General features: G+C 41.7%; 1 protein-coding gene across 1 annotated transcript; it reads right to left on the bottom strand.

Moving 5' to 3' along the window:
* Nucleotides 1-1,132: 1,132 nt before the first annotated feature.
* On the bottom strand, nt 1,133-18,922 carry LOC139722835 (ATP-binding cassette sub-family C member 5-like). The gene is made up of 11 exons (XM_071634130.1): nt 18,829-18,922; nt 15,364-15,543; nt 14,204-14,624; nt 13,045-13,320; nt 9,899-10,030; nt 8,522-8,672; nt 6,258-6,406; nt 5,569-5,841; nt 5,191-5,286; nt 4,074-4,553; nt 1,133-3,394 (listed from the first exon to the last, which is right to left on the bottom strand). The coding sequence occupies exons 2-11, from the start codon at nt 15,516-15,518 to the stop codon at nt 1,331-1,333; spliced, it is 4,197 nt and encodes a 1,398-aa protein (XP_071490231.1). The 5' UTR covers nt 15,519-15,543; nt 18,829-18,922; the 3' UTR covers nt 1,133-1,330.
* Between the last annotated feature and the right edge of the window lie 5,935 nt (nt 18,923-24,857).

Genomic DNA, 24,857 nt, shown 5'->3' with positions numbered 1-24,857 from the left:
TTTCAGCGCTATATCGAGGAATGGCAACCGTTTTTATGTGATATGCCATTAATATTCAACAAAGAATTTTATATCTTGCACACAAATTTGATCTCAATGTCGTGTAATGACAAAATTTTCCCAGAGATAAGTTGTTGGGGTTTTTTTCAGCGGTATTTATATTTTCTAAACACAGTGGTATGGCGGTAACAATCCACTTCCTAGCTCGTAGACTAGAATCATAAATATTACAAAATGCATTTTCTTAAATAAACGTACGTCTTTTTGATCATGATGTCATCCATACATGCTTTGACAAGATTTTTTGAACGGGTGTACGAGTGTGACTATTTCTGTGTGACTCGCAGTTACTTCAATACCTCAATAGTCCCGTTTCTCTCACTTTTCACACCGCCAAGATGCGCAGAAGGCCTGGACATCGGGAGCACACGAGCGCAAGACTTAGTAGACACATAAGTTATAGTACACTGTGCATATTCACATGGAAAACTAAAATGTGTGTGTGGGGGGGGGGGGGGGGTAAACAATCTGATTGCTTTTTATTGTACCATTTTATATTGCTGGCAAAATGGATTGTTCTGTGTGCAATGTCAATTTACAGTACAACCGATCGATAATAGATTATTAGTAGTCCTGGCTAAGCTTCTTAGCAGATAAGACAAAAATTGGGGTTATAGTGCACCTTCATGTCACACCGATGAAACTCCGATGGCGTCACACTGTCCAGAAATTGACATTGACCATACGAATATGGAATTTTCAATTTCGCACCAAGTTAACCCCGAACTTGGTCAAAAGCCAATCAAGAAACGAAGCAAATACGATGCCTAGAGAAGGTCGCACGATGACATCCGAACTACACTAGAAGATTACACGAAGATGTGAACCTCTATCATGGAATGACCGTTGCAAGATCTGCGGGCTGGGTTTGTTTGTGTGTGTGTGTGTGTGTGTGTGTGTTGTTGTTGTTGTTTTTTTTTTGGGGGGGGGGGGGAGGGGGATAGCTTGCAGAAGATTTTCCGCCGCTCACGAAGTTGCCAAACTCCATTGACGGTCATACGATGGTGTAAGGTGCCCTCAGGAATGACAGGAAGTTTACAGGATCAGAGCCAAATTGGATTATTTCCTTATATTTCGTGTCCATCTTTACTCAATTTCGGGACAGTGTGATTCCTTCATAAATTCATTACATCGCCCAAAAGAACTTAGTTTTCATATCCGAAATTCATCTTCAACGAGTTGCTCGCTCACCACCGTTTTTATGTATTACGTGAGTATCCCTGGAACAGCATACAATGTTCTACTCTAGGAAGACGTCTGTTTGCTCATGCTATTCATCACACGCGGATATCTCGCCCACGCTCATCATGGCACTGAACACTGACTGCTTGTCAGCGAGAAGTCTATCGGGTGTGTCCATCTCGACGATGTGACCCGAATCGAGCACCATGATGCGATCCGTGTCGAGCACGGTGTGAAGGCGATGGGCGATGGTCAGCACGGTGCGGTCAGCGAATTCTCCGCGAATTGTGGCCTGGATGAGGCTGTCCGTCTCGTTATCGATGGTAGCAGTGGCCTCGTCCAGGAAAATAATCTTGGAGCCACGCAGGAGAGTCCTCGCGAGGCACAGGAGTTGTCTCTCCCCGGCTGAGAAGTTTGAGCCTTTTTCCATAACGGGCCCCTCGAGCTGCATCTCGGCATTCGCCACCTTCTCCTTCATGGAGGTCTTCTCCAAGGCGTCCCAGATGTCATCATCTGAAAACTTGTTGTAAGGGTCGAGGTTGTAACGGACGGTGCCGATGAAGAGGACAGGATCCTGGGGTATGATGGAGATCCTTGAGCGGAGGTCTCGGAGACTGATTCCAGCAATGTCCAGACCATCTATAGATATTCGTCCCGTTTCTGCTTTCACTAGCCGGAAGAGCGCGGCGGCGATGGACGATTTGCCCGAACCGGTTCTGCCTACAATGCCCACTTTTTCTCCGGCGTGGATCTGGAAGGAAAGATCTTTGAGCACTAGAGGAAGATACGACCTGTACCTCATGTGAATTGAGCTGAAAATGATGCCCCCTTGTTTCGGCCAGTTTTCCGGAATGATATGGCAGGAATGATCGGCCTCTTCACGTTCTAATGTGTTGATGTAATCAGTAATGCGTTCTACAGACGTAAAACGGGCAAGGGTTTCCATTGCCTGTCTTGTACCAAACTGAAGCATGCCAAGTATCTGCACCGAGTAGGACAGCGCTAATCCGGCGTAGGCAGCCGCGATACTTCCGTGGGTACAAACTACAGATATTCCTACGAAGAGCTCTGCAAGTGCTACGATAAAGTCTAGCCTGAAGGCGAGCCATCGCTGACCGACGGTGAACAACATTCGCGGACTTGAGTTGTCGTCAATGAGGTTAGTACACTGATCGAGGAACATCTGCTCTCTTGCAAACGCGCGGATTGTCACCTGAGCCTCGACGCAGGTTTTGAAGTGGCTCAGCAGAGGGGAGCGTGTCACGTTCTCGATTCGCTTTATATCGCGAATTCCCGGTAGAAAATGGAGGGACACCCAGATGAAGAACAGAGAGAAGATCACGACGCCAATAATGAACCACGGAAAGACAGCGATGATGACACACACCGAGGCAACAACGGTTAGACTATTCCAGAGGAATGTCTCCAGAAGATTTGGCAGCGCCGTGTCCGTCTCGTCGATGTCTCGCGAGAAGCGATTGAGAACCCGACCGGACGGCGTGGTGTCGAAGAAGCTCATTGGGGAAGAGAAGACTCGCTGTAAGAGAGACCGGTGAAGATTGGAGGCGGCCGAGACGGTGATGTACACGTAGAATAATACATTCACAATGCAAGCAACAAACACAGCAATCAAACTGAAAGAGTAGATGTCCCGATAATAGGTGAAGTCGGGATGTACGAGGATGTCAGCTTGAGGGGCATCACACGTGTTCGAACTAGAAGTGTTGCTAGGTAACGAGTCTTCCATGGCGCTCATCCACTTGCTCAGCCATGCACTGCTAAAAGCCGCACTGGCTGGACAGGTACAGAACAATAACAGAGCAATAATACATTTAATATATCCTCCAGCGTGGTGACAGTATTGGGCGAAAGTCTTCAGACTGACTGACCCAGACTCTCTATTCTCTGCCACAACTAGAGTCCCGTTGTGTTCGCCCTCTCTCCTTTTCCCATCATGCGTCTTTGTTGGAAATGACTTTTCACCATCTTCATTGCCATTGCTGTTGTCATCAGCTGTTTTCCCATGAGTAACATCGAACGACCGTATGAGGGCAGCATACCCGGAGTCGTTATCCATGAGCTGGGCGTGAGTTCCTTCTTCCGTTATACGTCCGTTACCGATGACAATCACTCTGTCGCATCTTTTTAAAAACTGTGAAGAAAGATCGAGATTAATACTGTAAGAAATAATGAAATATAAATCTCATGATACATGTCATTGTGTCATCTGAGCTGACGCGATTGAACGAAAGGCCCTCGACAAGCGAAGACCTCGATAACTATAAGCTTTAATTGATTTATCAAAATCAAATTATAGCTGCTAATGCTCCTTTTTAAATAAATTGAATAGGTGACGGTATTGTTTCCTTACTAAGCATGAATAAACGGATATGGTATTTCGTAACGATGTGATTGCCGGCAAATCAAGACATATACACGTTCTCCCTTAATCCATAACACATTTGTTGATCTCCGGATCGTACAAGACCTCACAGGATACCTTCATTTGATGGCAATCGCGCCGCAAAATTTTCACCATCGAAAGTGGTATCATGTAGTATAAAACACACATCGACGCGTTATGAACATTCATTTTAGAATAAACTGTCCAACAAAAGCATATACTTCTAAGAAAGTTGCATTTGCGATTTGAATGCCGCAATACAATGTATGTGCATATAAATACAAAGGGCTTATCTTGTTCTGAAGTGTCACCAACTCGATTCGCAGATGCGCGTACAAGGAAGTATTAAAATACATGAATAATATGATAGGTAAAAATAAAGTCTGCGTCAAGTTTTTTGCTGTTTGTTGACTATCGCTGTGCCTACCTGCAGTTGGTTCGTCACGAGAATAACGGTTTTATCTCGCAGCGCCCCCACTATACACTCCTCGAAGATGTGCGCACCGACTGTCGTGTCAACAGCATTTAGCGGATCGTCCAGAAGGTAGACATCCCTGTTAGCATACACGGCCCTGGCCAGGCTCACTCGGTGCCTCTGCCCGCCGCTCAGGTTGATTCCCCGCTCACCGATCTCCGTCGAGTCTCCGCTCGGCAGCTCCTCGATGTCGTCGGCGAGGCAGGCCACCCGGATGGCCTCGCGATAGCGAGACTCGTCGAAGTCGCCGTCTCCGAAGAGGAGGATGTTTTCCCGCAGGGTGGCGTTGACGATGACGGGATCTTCGGCGGTGTAAGCTATCGAGCCCCTCACAGCTACGGTTCCCGTGGTAACACAGGTTTCTCCAAGAATGGTGTGCAGCAGCGAAGTCTTTCCGCTGGCAACGCTGCCACAAACACCGACGAGAGAACCCTGCCATCGAAATACATTTAGTCATCCATACATCATGTACATTCTCTGACACTCTGTATCTAATTCAAATACCATTATAATGCACTATCATCATTATCATCATCATATTGATATAAATATAATGCTATTCCCTTTGCCTCCTGAAAAAAAAAAAGAAATGTGCTATTTTATTATGCTAGAAAATTTTTAACATGTCAAATTTTCTGAATGTCTTCTTTACATCCATGTGCAACTCTGACATCACGAATTGCTGTATAACAGCCTTCTTATCAAGGTATAGCGGTACGGAAACTTTGAAAATTCAACGTTTTGAACGGATTGTCCGAATTTCCTCAAACGCCACTAATATGTACTACTGCTATTTCTGTATTCTCTGAATCTACATGTAGTCCTATATTTGAGGTTAATTCCACAACTTCCATTTCCACGATGACCAAGAAAGTGACAGGGTGACATTCCCATGAGCGAAGTGAGCAGGAGAGTCAGGATCCACACGTGAGTTAGATCACAAGAGGGGTTTCTATGTTCATTGTGAAATGGTGCGATTATAAAAGTAGGCCCTACATTATTTTGATGTGCATTAATTTTGCACATAAGCTAGGACTCAATGCCTTTGAATTGGGATTCTATTTCTCACCTTTTCCACTCGAAGTGACACGTTGTCGAGAATTTCTGTCTGAGGTTGCTCTCTCGGGCTGTCTCCGCTTCCATCACTCACGGGTGAGTCTTTGTCCTTTTTTTCGAGAGGAAATAGAAATGGGGAAATAATTATTATTCCTGCAGTCTACATCTGTATCATTTTTAGGATCATGTCAATAGTTGAAGTGTTTGTCTTTGTTTTAGATCCAATTACAGTCAGTCTTTATTTTTCCCGGATGTAGTATTTCAAATTGTGAAATAAGATAAAGAATATAGTATATATTGATAAAATAAGAACTTTCTTATCGCCGATTCCAGCAAGCAAACACGATGCAGCAAGATCAAAGACGCAAGTTTGGAGATAGACAGGACATACGTGGTCAAGCAGGACATCTTCTTCTGCATGATGGTTTGTAGCTGCTGTGGACTTTCCCAGGTCATTTTTCTGCCAGACAGCCGACACCGATTCCATCCGCACGACCACGATATCGTCCTCTATCTTGTCACAGACGGGCGCGACTTCGTCCGCGAGCAAGAGTTCCTTGAGTCGCGGTATAGACACCAGCATCTCACTAAAGTGCATGTAGCCGAACTGAGACATGGTGAGCATCGACCGCATGCTGAAGATAACCGCCAGTGAGGTGAAGGCCTGTGAGTGTAACAGGTGCATGGCTTGAGATTCTATCGTATTCTATTGTATTGTATTTATTATCCGCATAAAATCAACGTGAAAGATACATACACACACACACACACACACACACACACACACACAAATAATGATCAAACATGTTAACTGGGATACGGCTGGACTGCCCTGCTCAGCTGTGCCTAAAAGACATTGCTGTTCTGATACCGAGGGGTCCAGAAAATCATATAAATAGCAATAGTATACATAAAAAGATAAATGGATTTCAGAATTAGAATTCAGAATATATACTGTACAGATGACACCGATTGACGTTGATTGATATGTGACACATTTTTCCTATCGAACGTAAAACAACAACAAAAAAAGTACAAGGTACAGTACAAAGACGGGACGAAATAAACGAAGCAACTCACCATGGATGGAGTCAGACAGTTGCCGAGAGCTAAGTGAACCATGATCGTCGATTCGATAGCAGTGATCGGCGTCAAGACGACCAGCGCCTTTTCGAATCCGCGCATTATACCAATACACGCCAGGTACAGTTGCTCTTTACGTCTGATAGCTGTGAATACGAACAAAGAGACATCAGCATGCTGGGTGATGTTCATTATTCCGAAAATGAACTTGGGCCTACATACATTATTCCGATAGCGCGTTGATTCGAAAATGAAGTAAGATTCGTTATTCCGAAGATTCCTTGATCTAAAAATTGAAATAAGGTTTGTCAATCTAAAAAAGTAAAAAAAAAAAGAAGAAGAAGAAGAAGAAAAGAATAGTGCGTACTAACGAATCTTCGGAATTAGGAACCTTATTTCGTTTTCGGAATAACGAACCTTTGGAATAACGAACGCTATTTCTTTTTCGGAATAACGAATCTTCGCACTAACGAACCTTCGGACTAACGAACTGTCATGCCATAGGTGATCATCATAGGAACCCTGCGTTTATTCGTTGTTTCAATTTTTAAAACTCATATCAAACAAAGTCCAGTGCCAATACCAGCTTGGATAATGGATTCCTATTTAGCATTTTCAACACATCGACAGTTTGGTGTGTGGAGACATGAGCATACATAGTACCAGAGAATCCGGTCATAACTAGATCATCGGTTCCGGGTGATTTATTTCCTCATTTCCATACTCTAGTTTTATCCGAACATGTGAAAAAAAACAACACAAACCTATAAATGTACAATCCATAAACATGCTCTGGTAAACTGGGTTACATGCAATGTACAACAACGCCATATTGAAATGCAATTGTACAGTATGCCCCACCCCCACCCCCACCCCCCCCCCCCCCCAAAAAAAAACAACACACAAACAAACAAAACAAAACAAAACAAAAACAATACGATAATATTTGATTTTCTTCAGTGGTAACCAGAGACTCCAACTCTCCCGTTTTCGACGGGAGATCTCCCGCCGAAAACCTATTTTTGCAAAATCTCCCGTTCTCCCGCTTGAGATTTAATTTCTCCCGCCCTGGCTCTGTGTCTCCCGTTGGAAAGGATTTCTTACTTATTGCTATTGTATGTTGAAAAAAAAATAAGCCTTAGATAGCACCAGAGAGCATCTAGAACCCTAGGAATTTCGCGCTTCGCACACATCAACTTGGAGTCTCCAGTGCTACCAAGTCTCGCGCATTCTGCGTGAGACTCAAGCATTTAGGATTTTAGGGGCAATCTCACGATCTCACGCATGGCACCCATTTTTTCACGCATCGGGCCAAGTCTGCAACTTGGGCCTATATTAAAGAGTATAGCTCAAAAGATTAAAGTGATAGTTGCAAATGATGGTATATTTCCCTTTTGTCTTTGAAAATAAATAAAAAAATAGTCACTTAAATATGCACCTAGCTGATGAAATTGAAAAAGCTCCCTACCGTGGGACTCGGGCCACAGGGGGGGGGGGGGGGGGGGGACACCTCCCACACCCTTGCTCGCGTGCTTATTCGCAAGCCGAGATGCCGAGTCATGAATATCTCACTCATAATTTTTTTTAACTTGGCATCCCTGAGTCTCCCGTTTGAAGGGGTTTCAGGCGGGAGAATCTCCAGATCAGAAGGTGCTTTGGGTTGGAGTCTCTGGGTAACATAGAAATTGGATTCAGTTCTACAAAATGATGCTTCATTTTGCATCAACACGGTACCATCAGCACCAGTAGTAGCGTAAGGTATATACATCCCAAAATTTGCTGGAGATTTGTCCGTCTTTCTAACGGCGGACCGTGTGCATTGCGCCTGTAAATGTCTTTGATGCTTTTGACTGTTTTTACACCGTATTGATGTGTGAGTATACAAATTATGCACAGGATAAAGTGAATCGAAGAGAAATGGATACGCGAGTTTAACTTTGGAGCTGTTTAAACCCAAGTACGAGCGCAACGAGTGGGTTTAAGACTGTTTCCAAATTTAAACGAGAGCATCCAATTCTCACTGATCCACGAAATAAGCCTTTTTATACAAATCGGCCCGTTGATTCATGAAATTCAACCTTTTTCCCATCATGCGCCTATGGTACACCTACAAAACTGTACAAGGCTTGAGCCATGCGTTCAGTGAAAATCAATGCATGATAATTGACAAATCAGATTGCAGAGATTCGAAAGCCCATTTTATAATAATTATGATTAATATAATTCATTAAAAAAATCTCTATAAGTGGAATCCACATCACCTTTGATTGTCTTTTCAAAGAAGTCTTCCCAGGCGTACATCTTGATGAACTTGATACAGGTCAGCATTTCGTTGATGATTTCCACCCGTCTGTCCGTCTGCCTCACCATGCGTTTCCGGCACTTCACCTTGGCGTAGAATGTCAGGTAGAACTGCATACACATTTTGATACACATCAGATAGATCAAATTGCTGATTATGAAAGTGATAGAGTTGTTATCAGATCAAAGAGTATGAAAAGATCATTAGTGCCTGGTAAGTGAAAGAAGAAAACGTACGTGCGTTTTTTTCTCCTAATGTTTCCCGGTTTTTGTTCACGATCTTTTTTTTCTGTGCGTTTGTAAAGAAAGGTAATGTTTTATTTTCTTGTTTCAAAAGAATTCAATTGAAGTATTCAAAAATTTGAATGAGGATGCTCTATGGGCAATTGGCAAGCTTTAATAATGTTCGTTGCCCCCCAAAAAAGTAGTAACAGAATTATTTTGCAGTATCTTTTTTTTCAGTGTGGTAGGAATGCCGGAGGCGGGGAGGGGGTGGGGGGGGGGGGGGGCAACACAATCAACGGAACAACTAACATTATTATAAGGAGACAATCGGCTGCTAATGACGTTGCCAAAAAGAGTATGGACATCATGAAGATGCTCCGCAAATATGAATTGTACAAGAATTACCACTAACCGACCACAAAGTCTCATGATTGTCCTTGACATTGCCTTTACTGGTTATCATCGGCATTATCATCAACAACAACGACGTCATAATAATCATCGTTAGCTTCGTCATCACCAGCATTTTCGTTTGAATCCTAAAAGAAATGTACGTACTATTATCATAAGTATTGTTTGAAAACCTCAAAGTCTGCATATTTTTATTGCAACTGAAGATGGCAACAAGGGGTAAGTGAAACATTGCGGTTCAAACAACTTTGCAGCTGGAAATTGATATGTTCGAGTTGTATGGCTGATTTCCTTCACGTGCACTCGCCTCTCGTGCACGCGGAAATACCAATGATCATTCATTATTGTGAATGTAGCTCACATACATACACCACACACACATACACATAATGCACGCATGTATATATGATTATATGATATATGATATATATATATATATATATATATATATATATATATATATATATATAGTGAGAACTTTGAAAACCCATTTTCTTTGCTCAAACACTATTTATTATTTGTTTCTGGTCAGTTTTCCCTTTCTTGTTTCAATATAATACAGTTGTATATACATACATACATACATAAATACATACATACACATGTGACATGTGCTTTGGTAGTTGCTATAACTTAAGTTCCACTCAAGATATCGAAACAAGGAAAATAGCAGCAACAACCACGAACTAAGCACGTCCTACCTGAAGTATGTAAGTTCCTGCATAGATTGCCATTCCTACGAAGGCCGACGGACCCATGATGCTGACCAGATACGCGCATGCGCAGATGAATACTGCAGGTCCTCCTCCAATTAAAGGTGTAAATACGACGCCCTTTCCAAGGGAAAAAGAATAAAGATCAGATATAAAACAGGTCTCCTTTATGCTCAAATCGACAAAGTCGGGCGGGAAAGAACATCAAGGGGGAGTCAGGTTGTCAATCATCTCTGTATAGATTAGTGGTTGTGCAAGAATGGAGATTCTCGTATTCTTTATACAGTGCTGTAGAGTGTTTTTAACTGTCGCCAAATACGGTGGGCGCGAGACACGACAACGAAGTGTAAGTCGATATTGCAAGCTTTATATCACTGAAAAGAATGACGAAAAGACACGTTGAAAGTTCAACTTCAACTTCAAATTCGTTTGCTAATGATGACATAAGTTAACTCACTCTTGACAATTACCATGTCAACGACTTGCACACAACAAATTCAGTTGAGTAATGTACTAGGAACGTCTTTGTGTGGGGTTTTGCCACATGAAGTACTTACAATTATTACATCGTACGAATGATTATCTTTGTTGAGCGGGGTCCACACTAGCAAGCTTTAGATCTGCGACGCGAACGCTAAGACAAAGTTAATTAGGCCAAAAAAAATGTTCTGCACACGCATGAGACGGCTGCGTCGTCTTAGCGTTAGATTTGCGACGCAGACGTTAAGAGGGAAAAAAAGTTCTATGCTTGCACACGATATGGCTTATCAAAACCGATCTCGCTATGTCTGAGTTTTCACGGATATTCTGGGGCATATTAAAAGCCCGGTCACAATCACGGTCAAAACACGTCAAAAAGTGGTCTCCCGTGAAGCAGACGATGTTGTTCGCGTTGATGTCGAGTTCAAGACGAGATACTGTCGATTTATAGACGTGGCAGGACGCGGGGAAAAATCGGAACGGCGTCGGACGCGGTAAAAAGTTTTGAACTGCTCAAAATTTTATTCCGCGGACAACCACGGGCGACACACGTGGTAAAGACGTGCAAACACGTGAAACACACGTGATAATCCGTGTTCCGGCAGTGATTAAAACTTGGGGAGACGCGGTAAGACGCGAAAGTTTAGCGGTCTGTCACGGGCAGAGCACGGTCATCTGACGCGTGTTACGCGTTGGTATCACCGGAAATAGCGTGTGTTTAGCGGCTTACCACTAACAAATGGATTTTTCCGCGTACATACACGTGGCTGGACGTGGTTAGCCGTGCTTAGGCAGTGCTTCAGCAGTGGAACAGCCGCCAACGGCCATACCCCGTACAAAGCACGGCCAAACCAAAATTGACCAAAAAATTACCACTTACGACCACGTCCACCAGATTTTCATAACTTTTTGTACGTGATTTAGACGTGGAGTGCTGTGTGACCGGGGCTTCACGTCCGTTCAAATTCACGACGCAGAGAGCTACTTGACGCAATGATGACTAAAGCTACTTTGCAACACGATGAGAGAGCAGAATGGTCAACGCAATCGTCGTTACGTCCGCGTCTCAAATCTAAAGCTCCCTGTTGTTAAAGCAGGAAGAGGAAGTGTTATACAGTCCCCTCTCCCCTGTGACATTATGCAGACTTTGTACCATTCCAACTGTAGGTGGCCCCTTTAAAATGGTTGGTAGATTCTTGGGAGTGCTAGGCTATCTCTGTCTTACTTTGTAAATCCTGACTGGCTGTCGACTCAATCAAAAGCGAAACGGAAGATTGTCAAGATGCGGTGTGTCAATTAATTACCATGGGTTAATATACAATTAGGATTAAGAAGTGCAGTATGACACAATTTAAGTGTAATAATATTGAGAGCGCGCAAGAGCTAAAGTATCACGCAATTCATTGCACACACACACACAAAAAAAAAATCGAAACCAATGCAAATGTGTATTCGAAACTGAACAGTTGATGACAAAATAAAATCTACGGATCAAAGAGCAGAAATGCACTGCTGGGGGCGTAATTGCTTTTATGGTGGCAAATGATCGGATCTTATGGAGGATATCGTATTTATATCGGCAATGAAGGATCGTTTGACTTACACTTTATTTGAATCATCTCATTTCCCAATTTAATCCAAAAACAATAACATGAAATTACATAACAAGAAAAAATGCGTCTGGGAAGAGTCTACGACAATTGTGAAACAATGTATTCGTTCTTGTAGAAGTTGTAAGGTATAACGAGAGTATCCCACACTACATTCTGCACCGTGGCATCAATACAGGGTGAAATAAATGGGACAGTCATAGAAAGCGGATTTCGACTTTGGTCACTGGCGTCATACCAGGAAGTGGATCAACTGCAAGTATATTTTGTCAATCAGTAACCATGCATAGACACGACTATTACGTGTACTTCAGAAAGACAATGGAAAAGAATAAGTTTCAAAAGAATAATTCCAACCCATGCGCTTGCGCAGGATGACGACTGCGTCCATGAACTGGTGTGAAGGTTTTATTTTGGGATTTAAACGATAAATTGAACAGTTTGCCTGTGCGATATCTGTAGCTCCTCAGAGCTTGTACCCGATGAAATTATCCCGCTCCATTATGCAATGGCTTCAGATGTGCTCACCGCAGCTATACAGATATCATAGCGCGGGCGATGCCGTCTGTATGGTCCCATTCTTCATCATACTAAGTACTCTGCGTGTTGTGATACATGTCTTTTGCTCGCAATCCATGCTCTATCAAACAAAAGTAGGACGAGCAATTTGACAAGAAAATCAATATAACACAATTTAGATACTCGTATGCATGCCCTCGAAATGTTCCTGCCTAGTGTGACAGGTATTAATTTTCCCGCCGTTCATTGTGGGAGGGGAGCTGAAAGGATGGTGAACAAGACATTCAATGTGAGCACGAAAATAAAAATGATTAAACTGATTGATGTCAGAGTAACAAATTCGATTTGTTGGTGTGAGGAAGCCTTTTAAGCCTGGACTACAGTATAACAAATAACACTTGAGATGTGATTTGATACGACCGCTTCTTTTTATGAATTGTTGACGGGAAGTAAAAGGCAGATCGCTAAGAGGATACAGACAAGATTTGCAAATAGTTGCGTCGCCGACGTCGACGTCACACTCACTTCGTAAAGACGGTTTCCGTCGTTGATGCACACGTTGACAACCTCACCCACCGACTTATTTCGTAATCCGCGCTGACGTAGAACCCTCTCAAACAGGCAGGCCACGACGGCACCGCGCAGGCGCGCACCGTTCTGGACGCCGTAAAAATAGTGGAGACCCATGCACGTGTTCGCGGTTAACATGAAGACTGCAGCCGAGACGGCGTAAAGAACGCCGCGGTAAGCCGGTGGGTCGTCCTCCTCAGCATACCGTAGAAGTCCGTTTATGGAAATCGTCTTTGTCAGGGGGAGAGGGGGAAAAGACAGAGAAAAGGGGAAAATGGGAAATAATCAGGATTAATGTTTCGGATTGAAGGCTACACTCTGACGTTTCAAGATCAAATAAGGATCGAAGACACTAGATTCATATGAATGGATAGAGAGAACTACGGACTCTCAGTCTGCGCTGGATTCGCGGGTGCCGTCATCGGCATTCTGTGGAATCCAGCTATGACGGCACCAAAACTTTAAATATTCACAATTTTTCATTCCATTGTCCAATTTTCTCAAGCTTTCATTGATGTGTTCTTTTGATATTGCTGCTTTTATTCAATCCACATTCTATATCTGTATTTTGGTTTCCTTAAAACCTTCGTTTTTGTTTTTATTGTTGTTGTTTGTTTACATGCATCTTATCATGATGCCCTAGCGGTCACGTAGACTGAATCTAAATTCAAATCTTCATGAAATTACGACATGAACAGTAGGTACACTATATAGTTTGATGAATAGATATACCGTATATAGCAAGTGTAAATTTAATGTTTCTGTGTGGTTGTTTTGAGTAACCATCATTCTCTAGACAATAGAAGCTAAGGACACAAACGAAAGATAGTTGTCAGAATTCTTCAGGAAGGAGCCACGGAAGAAATTCCTGATAGGCAGATGTGCTGAGATATCTAAATTTATTGAACGTTATCATATTCCCCTGAGGATCTATCAGCGTCTCATTTCATCCGATTGTTCATACTCGGTGCATATCAGTACGTGAAATCAGGTTTGCTTGTAAACCTCGGGCAGACTTTCTTATTGTCAAGAACAACGTCTTAGAAAGGTATGCAGAAAATCTCAAGTACTTGAGTCATACTATTTTAATCTGATTCAACCACAATGTGCTTACCGTGCAGGCCAGAATACTCAAAGAGCTAACTGTAACGAGCATTGCGCACGCCAGGGCGCGACGCCACACGAAACGCAGCGCGACGCGCCCTAGCGACGCGCGCTCTCCGTCTGCGCCACATCTCGCCAGTTCGGCCTCCCACATCACCGAAAATTCCTCGGCACTCCGCTTCGCGCAGTTGTTCTCAGAAATCCGATAGAGATCCGCCTCGTCCAGACGTCGCTTGTAAGCGAGTTTGAACAGCGGCGAGAGCCACTGCAGAGTCAGTATTTTCAAGAGACTGGAATGAGTCCATGGATTGTGTTTCGGAGTGCCATTGTCACCTGAACTCTGTTCCGTGTCTTCTTTGGTAGCAGCCGGCTGCGTAGTCTTGGTCTCATTTGTTTCGTCGTCACATTTTGGTGAGTTTTTGGCATGTGTCCTGTCCCACGGGAATAGAAAAAAATATGCAAGACAGTTTAGGTGCATAATGCCAACCCTGTATGGGGTTAGCCTTTTGACAAGGCCCTCTCGCTGTATGATGGCTATAACGGGCGAGCGAAGCGAGCCCAGCCGAGAGCAACACGCCCGCTTTCGCACTGTTATGGGCTCGCTTCGTTTACCCTCTCTCGCTCACCACCATACAGCGAGAGGGCCTTGGCAAAAGGCTAGGAGGGGATGTGATCAAACTGATCTATACATCTACAATTTGTACTCTACACTGGCACTGTTGGTATCGCAATACTTGGCACTGTTTTGGTAATTATCATAGGGGGTAGTTGTCCTGGTAGTCCGTCTTAGGGGTCTGTCTTATTGGTCGTTGTCCTAAGGAAGTAGTTATCTGTCTGTAATTGCCCGGAGGTAGATGTCGGGTAGTTGTACAGGGGGTAGTTGTCCGGATACAGAATAAGTCTATAGTTGCGACTAATATGGCGTGTCAATCAGTTCCTTCGTCGATGTCATTTTCCGTAACTATCTTACCCATGGTGGATGGTCACTTAATGATTAAAAAAACAATTCACGCTCTGAATTTTACCGTCATCTTAAGAGCAGATATTGCATGTCTATGTCATGCCGTCTCTGTATATGTAGGTGAGGAGGGGTGGGGGGGGGGGGGGGGTGGGGGTCGAGTCAGTGCTTTCATTTGTCACAAACATTCAGCTACCTATGCCAGGGCGTACCTCACGTCGTCTTCCGAGATCGTGTCCGTCTCCGAATCCTCTTGTAAAGGCAGCTCAGTCGAAGTCAAGGTTTCGGGAAAATCTGTTCCCTGGGACCCGTCAGCGCTCTCGGGATGAGGGTCGATTGCGTTCTCGTCCACAGATTCGATCGTCATCGTCAATTGATCATCCAAATGATATCTGCAGATAAGGGGGAGAATGTTTTACAGAATTCTTAATTTGGACGTATTCTCTCATGACTCACTTGGCTCTGCTGCGGTAAGGATCAGTAAATGCATCGGTTTGGTTGTTAATCGGATATTATGTATAGAAATTCTTCGAGCATGTGGTTACTGGTTACTACAGCGTTGGTTTGAATGAACAATCTGACAAAGAGCCTTTTACCAAACATGCCTGATATAAATGCGATGAACACTGGGCCATTTCTTTTCTCTCCCAAACCTACAAAGAGGATATTTTAGTACATATTATGTCATCATATATCATGGACAATTTCAACTGCTAATAGCTACTATATTGATATGATAATGACATTAATATTGTTGAAAGTAACAAAATACGAGACCATACGAAAAAAACAATTCAAAAAAGTTTGAATTGAATTGAACTGAAAGAAATTTTTGTAGAGACAAAGGCTGTCTCTGTGCCAAGTGTGTCCCATTTTCTCTATATTACATTCTTTATTCGGCGTGTTCAGGGTAAACCTTTTTCTGTAATCATTTGCGGTAACATTTTATTGCATGTCAATTATGCATTGAATGGTACTTCTCCCCCCCCCCCCCAAAAAAAAAAAAAAAAAGAGACATATTCTGAAAATCTCTAGTGAGTAACTACCCGTACTATGTGCGTCCCTGAACACAGATAATAGGAGTGATGACTGCTTCTTGTGTATGGGTAAATTTTCCATGGATGTCACACACTGGTCTTGATCAACATTACAACATATATCCGCGAAGGCAGAAATCAGGCCAAACGAAGAGCCGCTTGCTGTAGGCTTGCAGCCGTGCTTAATCCCCTACACTGTCTAATGGGTGAAATGTAGACCACTGCATTGTTAATTAATACTTCACGGAAGTGTGCATGGTTCTTACGTTTCATCAGACAGTAAAGCTCAAACTTAGCGGTACCTCTTCTTTTTCCTGTGCCACGCATTCATGAATACCAGCACATGGCATCAGGTAAAGAAAACCACATCAGACAATAATCGCCTGTCATTTTATTTGATAAACTAACTAAATGCGCTTTTCATTTTTGGAGAGGTGATGAAATTGACGGGTTGTATGTGACTTCCTGACGATATATTGAGTCAGTGACTTTTTATTTTGCAACGAATATCAACGTTGTTTTTTTTTTTGGGGGGGGGTATTAGAATGTATTCTAAAAAGTGACAATTTCTGAAGCTGTCATGTTTATGCCACATGATAGCAATTACAAGCTTGTAAAATTCACGAAATGTGATTTATTCCGGCATCGAGAAGCTGAAAAGCTAAACACGCACTAACACACAAAAGGGTTAAGAGTTAAAGAAATATATACTCTAAGGATATTCTTATTTGTGGTACAGAAATGAGTGAGATAATTCAAAGACGAATAAACTCTAAAAGTAGATACGAAGACTAATTTTACTATACTTACCTAATACAGAATGGGGGGAGGGGAAACGCTCTAAAACTGAATAATCGTCTCTCCACATTCACACACACAAACACCATAGTGAAATGTAAGAAAACATCAACTTCTTTTAATTACTTGAAATGAAGATTTCCTGCTTTTTCCGAGAGAAATGTATTAAAGTTTTGCTCCATTCTTTCGCTATCTATATACGCACGATTCAGTATGAAATACATTTTCTTCTACAGATCAACATATATACCACAACTCACACCTCACAGCACACCATAGTCGTCACACATATACAGACACACATACAAACACACTCTACGCACGCAACATAGGTACCCCTACGTGAAGAAAAATCGAAAGTCCTATTTATTGTCCTCTAAACCATTATGCACCACGAACCCATTTATTTCAACACAAAGACTAGTGAAGAATATTGTATCGGCACTTCATTCACTCATATCAAAACCAAAACTTGTCTAGAAACCAAAAGCCTCGGTGGCAATACGCGCTGGTGAGTGAAAAATTGTTAGCTTTCCAAGCACTTGTTTTTCAGAGCAAACTGATTACAAAAGAAGGGATGGAGATTCATATAAATTTGCATAACATTATCTGCTCAACAGCATAACGCATTTAGGGTAAACCGAACGGGACATGAAAGCAACCACAGTAAAATGGTAACATGTGCATGCATAGACCTGCACATTAAAACATACACACACTCTCTCTCCCTCCCTCTCTCTCTCTCTCTCTCTCTCTTATATATATATTTATATAATATATATATAATGCAATCTTTGTTAATAATTGCCATTCAATTCATCTGACAGGGATCAGCCTTTGAAAGGTCTTTAGGCCTACTGTTGATTCCTCCAATGTTGATATATTTATTGTATTTTGCATGCTGTAAGTTGCAAATTTTGTGATGGTTGTATGTTTTTTCCTTTACTTACTATATGTGGATAATAAATATACAAGTAAATGAAAATAAATGAATATGTATATGCATACTATACACATGATTAGTAGTTGCATAGATACATTCATATTATGATAGCAATGTTCATCAGCATTACATGTACAAACTTGACAGGTACATCCCATCAAAAAAAAAATATTATTTCATTCGCTTTTTGTTCTATTAATATGACTTTTAGATATCGTATTTGATTTGTTATCAACATCTCAGTGTACGACCATTTCACTGGTGTATACCCCTAACTTGGTTACTAATACATAAACTGACAATCATGCATGTGATTCGCACTAGCCAGAGCTGAGAATGGATGGAACAATAAATGTCAATTTACGTCGCATTTACGGGTTCTATAATTACCTTTACGACAATTAAAAAGCTGATCATTAAGCAAAATTTGACCTACACAGTTACGACGATAGCTGTTTCCCTTTGATCACGTAAGCAGTGTGATCGGTATCATCTGGCGCCAAAATAATGCCGATACGACTTGGCGCTTTAAATTTTCATTGTAACAATAACTGAATACGACTTTTTGTGTCACATTAGCAACCGTTGAATAGAGGACTGGTCACTCTGAGAAATATCATGGGGTTTAAAAAAAGAATATATATATATATATATATATATATATATATATATATATAGGCCTATAACTCGAACCTTTGTGGTATCACATAGAATAGATGTGGTAACACGTATATAGACTATTATCCTGCTGTTTTAAGAAATGTTTTAATCTATCATTTCACAACTTCTAAATCAAGTCATCATAATAGCTAGAGTAGGCCTATTATGATTATGTTTCGAATATGGCTCAGGTTATGTAACTCTAATACAGGCATGCACTGTAAAACCGTGATACTTACACGTCGGGGAAAGCGGTGGTTCTGTTCTTTCACTCCACGTGAGCTTGAACGAATTCAGCAGTTGGCCTACACACGCATTTCTGTGCAGTTCATAGAATGTGCATCCTTTTCCTAAGCAGACAATCGGAAGAAGCACACCACAGTCAGGAAAGACAATGAAGTATATTGACGAGTTCCCGAATGAAGCGAAACTTATGAAGTCCACTCGGGTAGAAAAACAAAACACGAGATACACTTGTCCTCTAGACCCGCGTTATGAAGACCGTGTGATAGTTCGTAATGCGTGTTACACGTCCTGCAGATCAACTACTGCCCACCACCCACTCTCAGTTCGTTGGGATCCACGTCGATATAACGTTAGATGTGGAGGTTTTTATTTCTGAGTATATTGTAATTCTATTCTTAGTACAAGGGAGAGAGAGGTCGATCGACCAACGCTCAGTTACAGAGTAAGTCCATGAAAATCCACAGGTATACCAGCATAATGAATCGCCCATTGCACAATCCATGTGAGATCTTATACTTTCACTTTACGTCAATCACTCGTCACGTATAACGTTCAACTTACGTCGTGTGTTATTATCTCACTTTCGAGCATTCCTTCATGTTTGGATTGCAGTGATGACTCCGCACAATAAATATTGTCCGTTCGGAAGACAAAACTGGAGATCAATGCAGCCGTGGACGCGCGACATGGAAAAAAAAGAAAAACTGTTAGTGTTTTTTTTTTTTTTTGTCGGACTGGACCTGGTGTCATTTGATTTGTAAAGATCTTTCAAGTCCTGTAACTCTCTTTCACCCCCAGCCCCCCCCCCCCACACACACATACACACATACGCACACACACACACACACACACACACACACACACACACACAAACAAAACACATAATAAATCTAAAATGATACATAGACGTGCACAAGCATTTCATTTCATAGAATTTGACATTAAAAACTAATCGTTAACAAAAACAAAGGAATACAATATTTAACAATACTCAACCATACAGGAAATTAATCAAATTACAGTACTTTAGAATTGAATTATAGAAATCAAGTCAATATTACATGCAATAACAAAACAAACAAAAATCACCAGGAAAGAATGACACAGCACAATGACGACACCACAAACCATGTTTTAAAAAAAAGAATAGAAAACGAAAATGATATATTCGTGTCTGCATCCGTGGAAGAAATGGGCTATTTGCCAAGGGACATGAGAGCTTTTCCAACATTTAGTCGCCTACGAATCGCTATACGCTACTTCTGTTGTCATTTTGATTTCCTGCATGCCTCCTGGAATGGAATAGAAATGAGAACAATGTCACCATCACCTGACTATACCATATGTAAAAAAAAAAATACAACGGGGCCCTCCGCAATGATATCTTTTAAAATAGTGAATCAATCTAAACACAAATTCAGAGTATGAAACTGTAACTCATTGCCCACATCTTAAAGAAAACCCCATTCGATTTGCCTCAGTGGTCAAGGACAAATGATAAATTTTGTAGAGGATGTCAGGAATCTCTTCCCTCCAAATTCTGTCTATTGTTTTCACACACAAGAGCATCGAAGTGCTAAACTTGGAAGAATCAGACTCATGACATGCTTTACAACTATCCACATTTCTCTGTGACCGCTTAACCAAGTTGAATGGGGTTTTCTGCAAAATTGAGCTAAGATGTTATATTCCAAGACCCTGAAGTAGCATTTAGACAGTTTAATCATATCGGGTGTTATCAATGCGAAAATGTGATTGTCATTTTTTGGGGACATACTGTACATATGAAGATATAAGGGTAGACCTTATGGAGCCGGGATTTGTGAAAACGCCGGGAAATGTAAAAACATCTCGCGGGGAAATAAAAATATCTCGAAAATTGCATCAACGGAAAATATGAAAACGTCTCCCCGGGAAATGTAAAAATGTTCAGTTTTTGCCGGGAAAGGTAAAAATCGTGTATTTCAACAGTACAATATATTACATACCGATGGTATATAGATGAACTCGATGTCTAACGAACCTGCTCATGAACACTTACCATTCTTATTTTCTTGCAGGGGTGCCCCATGGGGGTGGGGTGAGGGGAAGAGGGAATTTTCTACATTTTCTTTCACCATCTTCCTGAAAAATCTACGACAGATTTTAACCAAACTTGGCAGATAGCATTTTACGTTGATATGATCTTTATTTGTTAAAATGAGCCCCACCCCGCCCCCGCCGCAGGGGGTGAATTCTCAGAGTACCTAAACTGTGGATTTTTTTTTAAAAAAATCTTCTTCTGTCGAAACGGAAAAGATAGAGCTAGGTTAATGCTTTGCAGACATTAATGACTGAAATGTGTATTTGATTGTGGCGGATTCAGGGGTGTCCGGATTTGGGGGGGGGGGGGGTTAAGGGACTCAGAGGGGGATTTTCTAAATTTTCAGCATCTTCTTGAAAAATGAATGACGAATTTTCAACAAACTTGGCAGATAGCTTGTTTACGGTGATATGATCTTCATTTGTTAAAATGAGCCCCCCCCCCCATTTTTTTGGGGGGGGGGGGGTGGGGATTGAAGCCTCAGAGTACCTAAACTGTGGATTTTTTAAATCTTCTTCTGTCGAACCGAAAAGATATAGCTAAGTTAGTGCTTTGAAGACATTAATGACTGAAATTTCATGTTTCATTATGGCGGATCCACGGGTGCCCTGATCGGCGGAGGGGGTGACGAGGAGGAGGGGGGATTTTCCACATTTACTACATCTTGAAAAATGTCAGCCGAAGGATGCAAAATGACAAGTTGCTTTTTTTTTATCAGGGTTATTAAATATTTTGAAATTGGACATGGTTAGATTTCTTGAACAAAACCTTCATCGTATACAGGCCTACTTACCGTATTCTCTGGAGATAAGTGCGCACCCCTGCATATCAATAGCCCGCACCCCGACTTTGGCGACAAAAAGAAGAAAAAGAATATGAGGCACGATTTTATTCTTTTAAAAACTGTCACCTTTTTTTCTTAATTCTGAAAACAAACTTCGCGCGTATATATCTTTATCTGGCTTCGCATGTTTCCTAGTTCTTTTGAGTGAGTGAATGTGTGTGTGTGTGTGTTATTCTAAGTTTTGACTGTTTTGAGTGTTTTGAGTGTGTGTTCGTGATGTTCATGTATCAGACTACGGAATAAAACTTTTTCGAAAAAGAGCATGCACTTTGTGTTTTCATTGTCACTGTTTACAATAAGCCAGTTCGGAGTTCCACTCTGCGCATGAGCAGAAAAAAGGTCATTCGGACCAACAGGCACGTTGGTTTTTAAAGTCACTGGGATAAGCGTCTGTGATGTATTATTATGTATAATGATTATTCATGTAATCCTTATAAATGCTGCTTGCCAGCACATCCACCTGACAGCAAAAGTGGTATTTGGCAATATCGATAGAAAGAGGTTGTTCTTAAATTCTTACATTCAATGTAAGATCATGAAATGGATGCTTTCCCAAATGTTAATTGACGGATCATTCTGGCCATCTGGTCTATGCGAGTTCATTCTTTGTTTAAGCAGGATTGATGAATACCATAAATCGTTGCGTCAAGCTTATGCATTATGTCGCTCTGAAAACGAGTGAAGAGCCCCTTAACCGACTGAGAAAAAAAGAAAGGTCATTCGGACCAATGTGCCCATGAGCTAACTCCGAACTGGCTTATAGCGAAGCATTGTGCTGCATGAGATACAAGTTGAAGAGCTATGATATGTGTGTTGTTATGCGTGCAGGACCGCTTATTGTAATGCAGTCGCCAGGACGGCTCTGCGAAGCAATATATTTCTGCTGCCCGAAATTGACATGGAAACAACAGTAGTTAGTAGGTGATGACAAAAAGGTCGTCATTTGATTTTGAACATAGCGTTGTCTATTAAGATTGATTAATTCATTGTTGATATCGAGTTGCTCATTAACATTGGTACATTGCATATATAGTCCATTACATGATTACGTGTGTTGTTCAACAGTTTATTCTAGATCTATAGATTGAACAGGCCATGATATGGTCATGCTGGCGTATATAGGCAGCATCCCGAGGTTATTGCCTCTTATCTGTGAAAATAAGTGCGGAGAATACGGTATACATAATCATGTATGTCAAGAGGTCATAACATTACACTACAATGTCAATGGGGATACATTAGGACTGATACGGGATGCTCATCTTGTTTGTTGGTTTGTTGGTTTGTTTGTTTGTTTGTTTGTTTGTTTGTTTGTTTGTTTGTTTGTTTGTTGGTTTGTTTGTTTGTTTGTTTTTTAATAGGAAATAACACTCCTGTGATTTGCTTCATTTGTGCAGTTCTTCAAAGACGCATTATGAGGTTACCCTTTTGCAATTCTACCGACATCTTGTCTGCATGTCAAAGGGCGAATCTTGTTTTACCGTCCGCACAATGTCTTGTAGAGTATTTTTGAGTCCTATTTCGAGGGTGCTGGATCCGAATCTGGAAGATGTCACTCTTGCAACCTTCATGGTTTTGAAAATGTAGTGCCTCACTGTTTCACTGTTTACTAATCAGTCTAAGGACCGAAAGGGTATGGTGTGGAAGTGGGTATGTGCCTCTGCCGCACAAGGGAACTTGTACACTTTTAGAATAGAAATTCAACTTTTGGTGGAATGTTTGGAAAATCCTCAATCAATTTTTTTCCACCACACTTTCATTTTGAAATGACAAATAGAAAAATTGACCATCATGGAGGCCATTTTGAAAAATAGAGTTAGGCTTGCAAGTACAAAATCCATCATAAATACTGACAAATAGAAAAAATTGACGATCTTGGAGGCCATTTTGAAAAATACAGTTAGGCCAACAATTTGGCTTTGGCATCTTTTGCTGAAATCCATGTTGTAATTATGTTGATTTTTTTGGTCAACATGTCGTGCGTCCATGTGATTATATTGATTTCTGATAGTAAAACGCATGACTGTTATGAATCGTGGTCGAGATGGATAGGGTCCCTCAGTGAGTTTGTCTGCTGCTGTACTTGTTGGGGTTACACTGATGATTTTCGTTATCTTTTGGATGTTGGTTTTGTTCAAGATAGTGACTTTTATGAATCGTGGTACTGGTGATGATATAAAATTATGTAGGGTCTACATTTGTATGTTTCAGGGGTGTGTGGTTGCTGGGCGTGGTGATGCCTGCGCGTTTCTGCGGTTTCGATATCGTGATTGTGGTGGGGTGGTGTGTGGTTGTTGGGCGTGGTTGGTGGTGGGATGTGCGTTTGGTTCCTGGGATGGATGGGTGGCCCATTGCGTGGAGAGATTTTGATGCGCGTCCTTTCATGATGGCCGCCAGGGAGAATTCCGCCCGACCATGGGGGGGGGGGGGGGGTGTTGTTGTTGTTGTTTTAGATTGTGGAGCTCTCTGCCGGGTGGGCAATTTGCTCCAAAAAATATAGTTATTCAGATATGCCTGAAATTTAATTATAAAAACCTAAAATACTTTAAATTATTTGCAAAACACCAAATTACATTTATTTTTATATTTGCAATGATATATATACATCGGAAGGAAGGGGACAGGGTTCCGGAAATGATGTCATCTGCCTACTCCTGCATCGAGAGAAATGCAGGGTTACGCCGTTCCCGTCGGCAAAGCAGGTATAGGACCCGCCCGCCGACGCCGGTGATGTCTTGGCCTTTCCCGGGGTCAGGCGCCTCTAGTTGTCTTATCGGCCTAGGTGTTAATTATTATTAGCTTAGTAGGCAGAGACATCGTGGAAGAGAAGTGTTGATAGAAGAATAGCGGAAAGGGTGAAGACAGAACGAGAAGACAGACAGCTAGGGGGGTGGAGGGTGCTGAGCTCCTCTCTCTGACATAGGGCAGCCCTATGCGCAATATGGAAGAATACAAGAGTCACACATCATCCATATATACAGTACTCTAAACACATCAAAGCAAGGTTCAAATTGCGATGTATAACGGGATGTCCTTGATTTGTGACTTTGTGTAATATAATGAATTAGCTGTTGTACTTTGTTATTCTTTTGCAA

The sequence above is a fragment of the Diadema antillarum genome, unplaced genomic scaffold (genome assembly GCF_040938485.1).
Source record: "Diadema antillarum isolate AM-2024a unplaced genomic scaffold, OU_Dant_1.0 scf00000172, whole genome shotgun sequence".
Lineage (NCBI taxonomy): Eukaryota > Metazoa > Echinodermata > Echinoidea > Diadematoida > Diadematidae > Diadema > Diadema antillarum.
Note: the sequence above shows the minus strand (reverse complement) of the source record. Positions and strands in the feature narration are given on the sequence as shown.

Coding starts and splice junctions, on each gene's coding strand:
- LOC139722835 (XM_071634130.1), bottom strand. CDS start 15,518: ATGACGATCGAATCTGTGGACGAGAACGCAATCGACCCTCATCCCGAG. Junction 14,625..15,363: donor ATCTCGGAAGACGACGTGAG/GTACGCCCTGGC, acceptor CCCGTGGGACAG/GACACATGCCAAAAACTCAC. Junction 3,395..4,073: donor TCGTGACGAACCAACTGCAG/GTAGGCACAGCG, acceptor CTTTCTTCACAG/TTTTTAAAAAGATGCGACAG.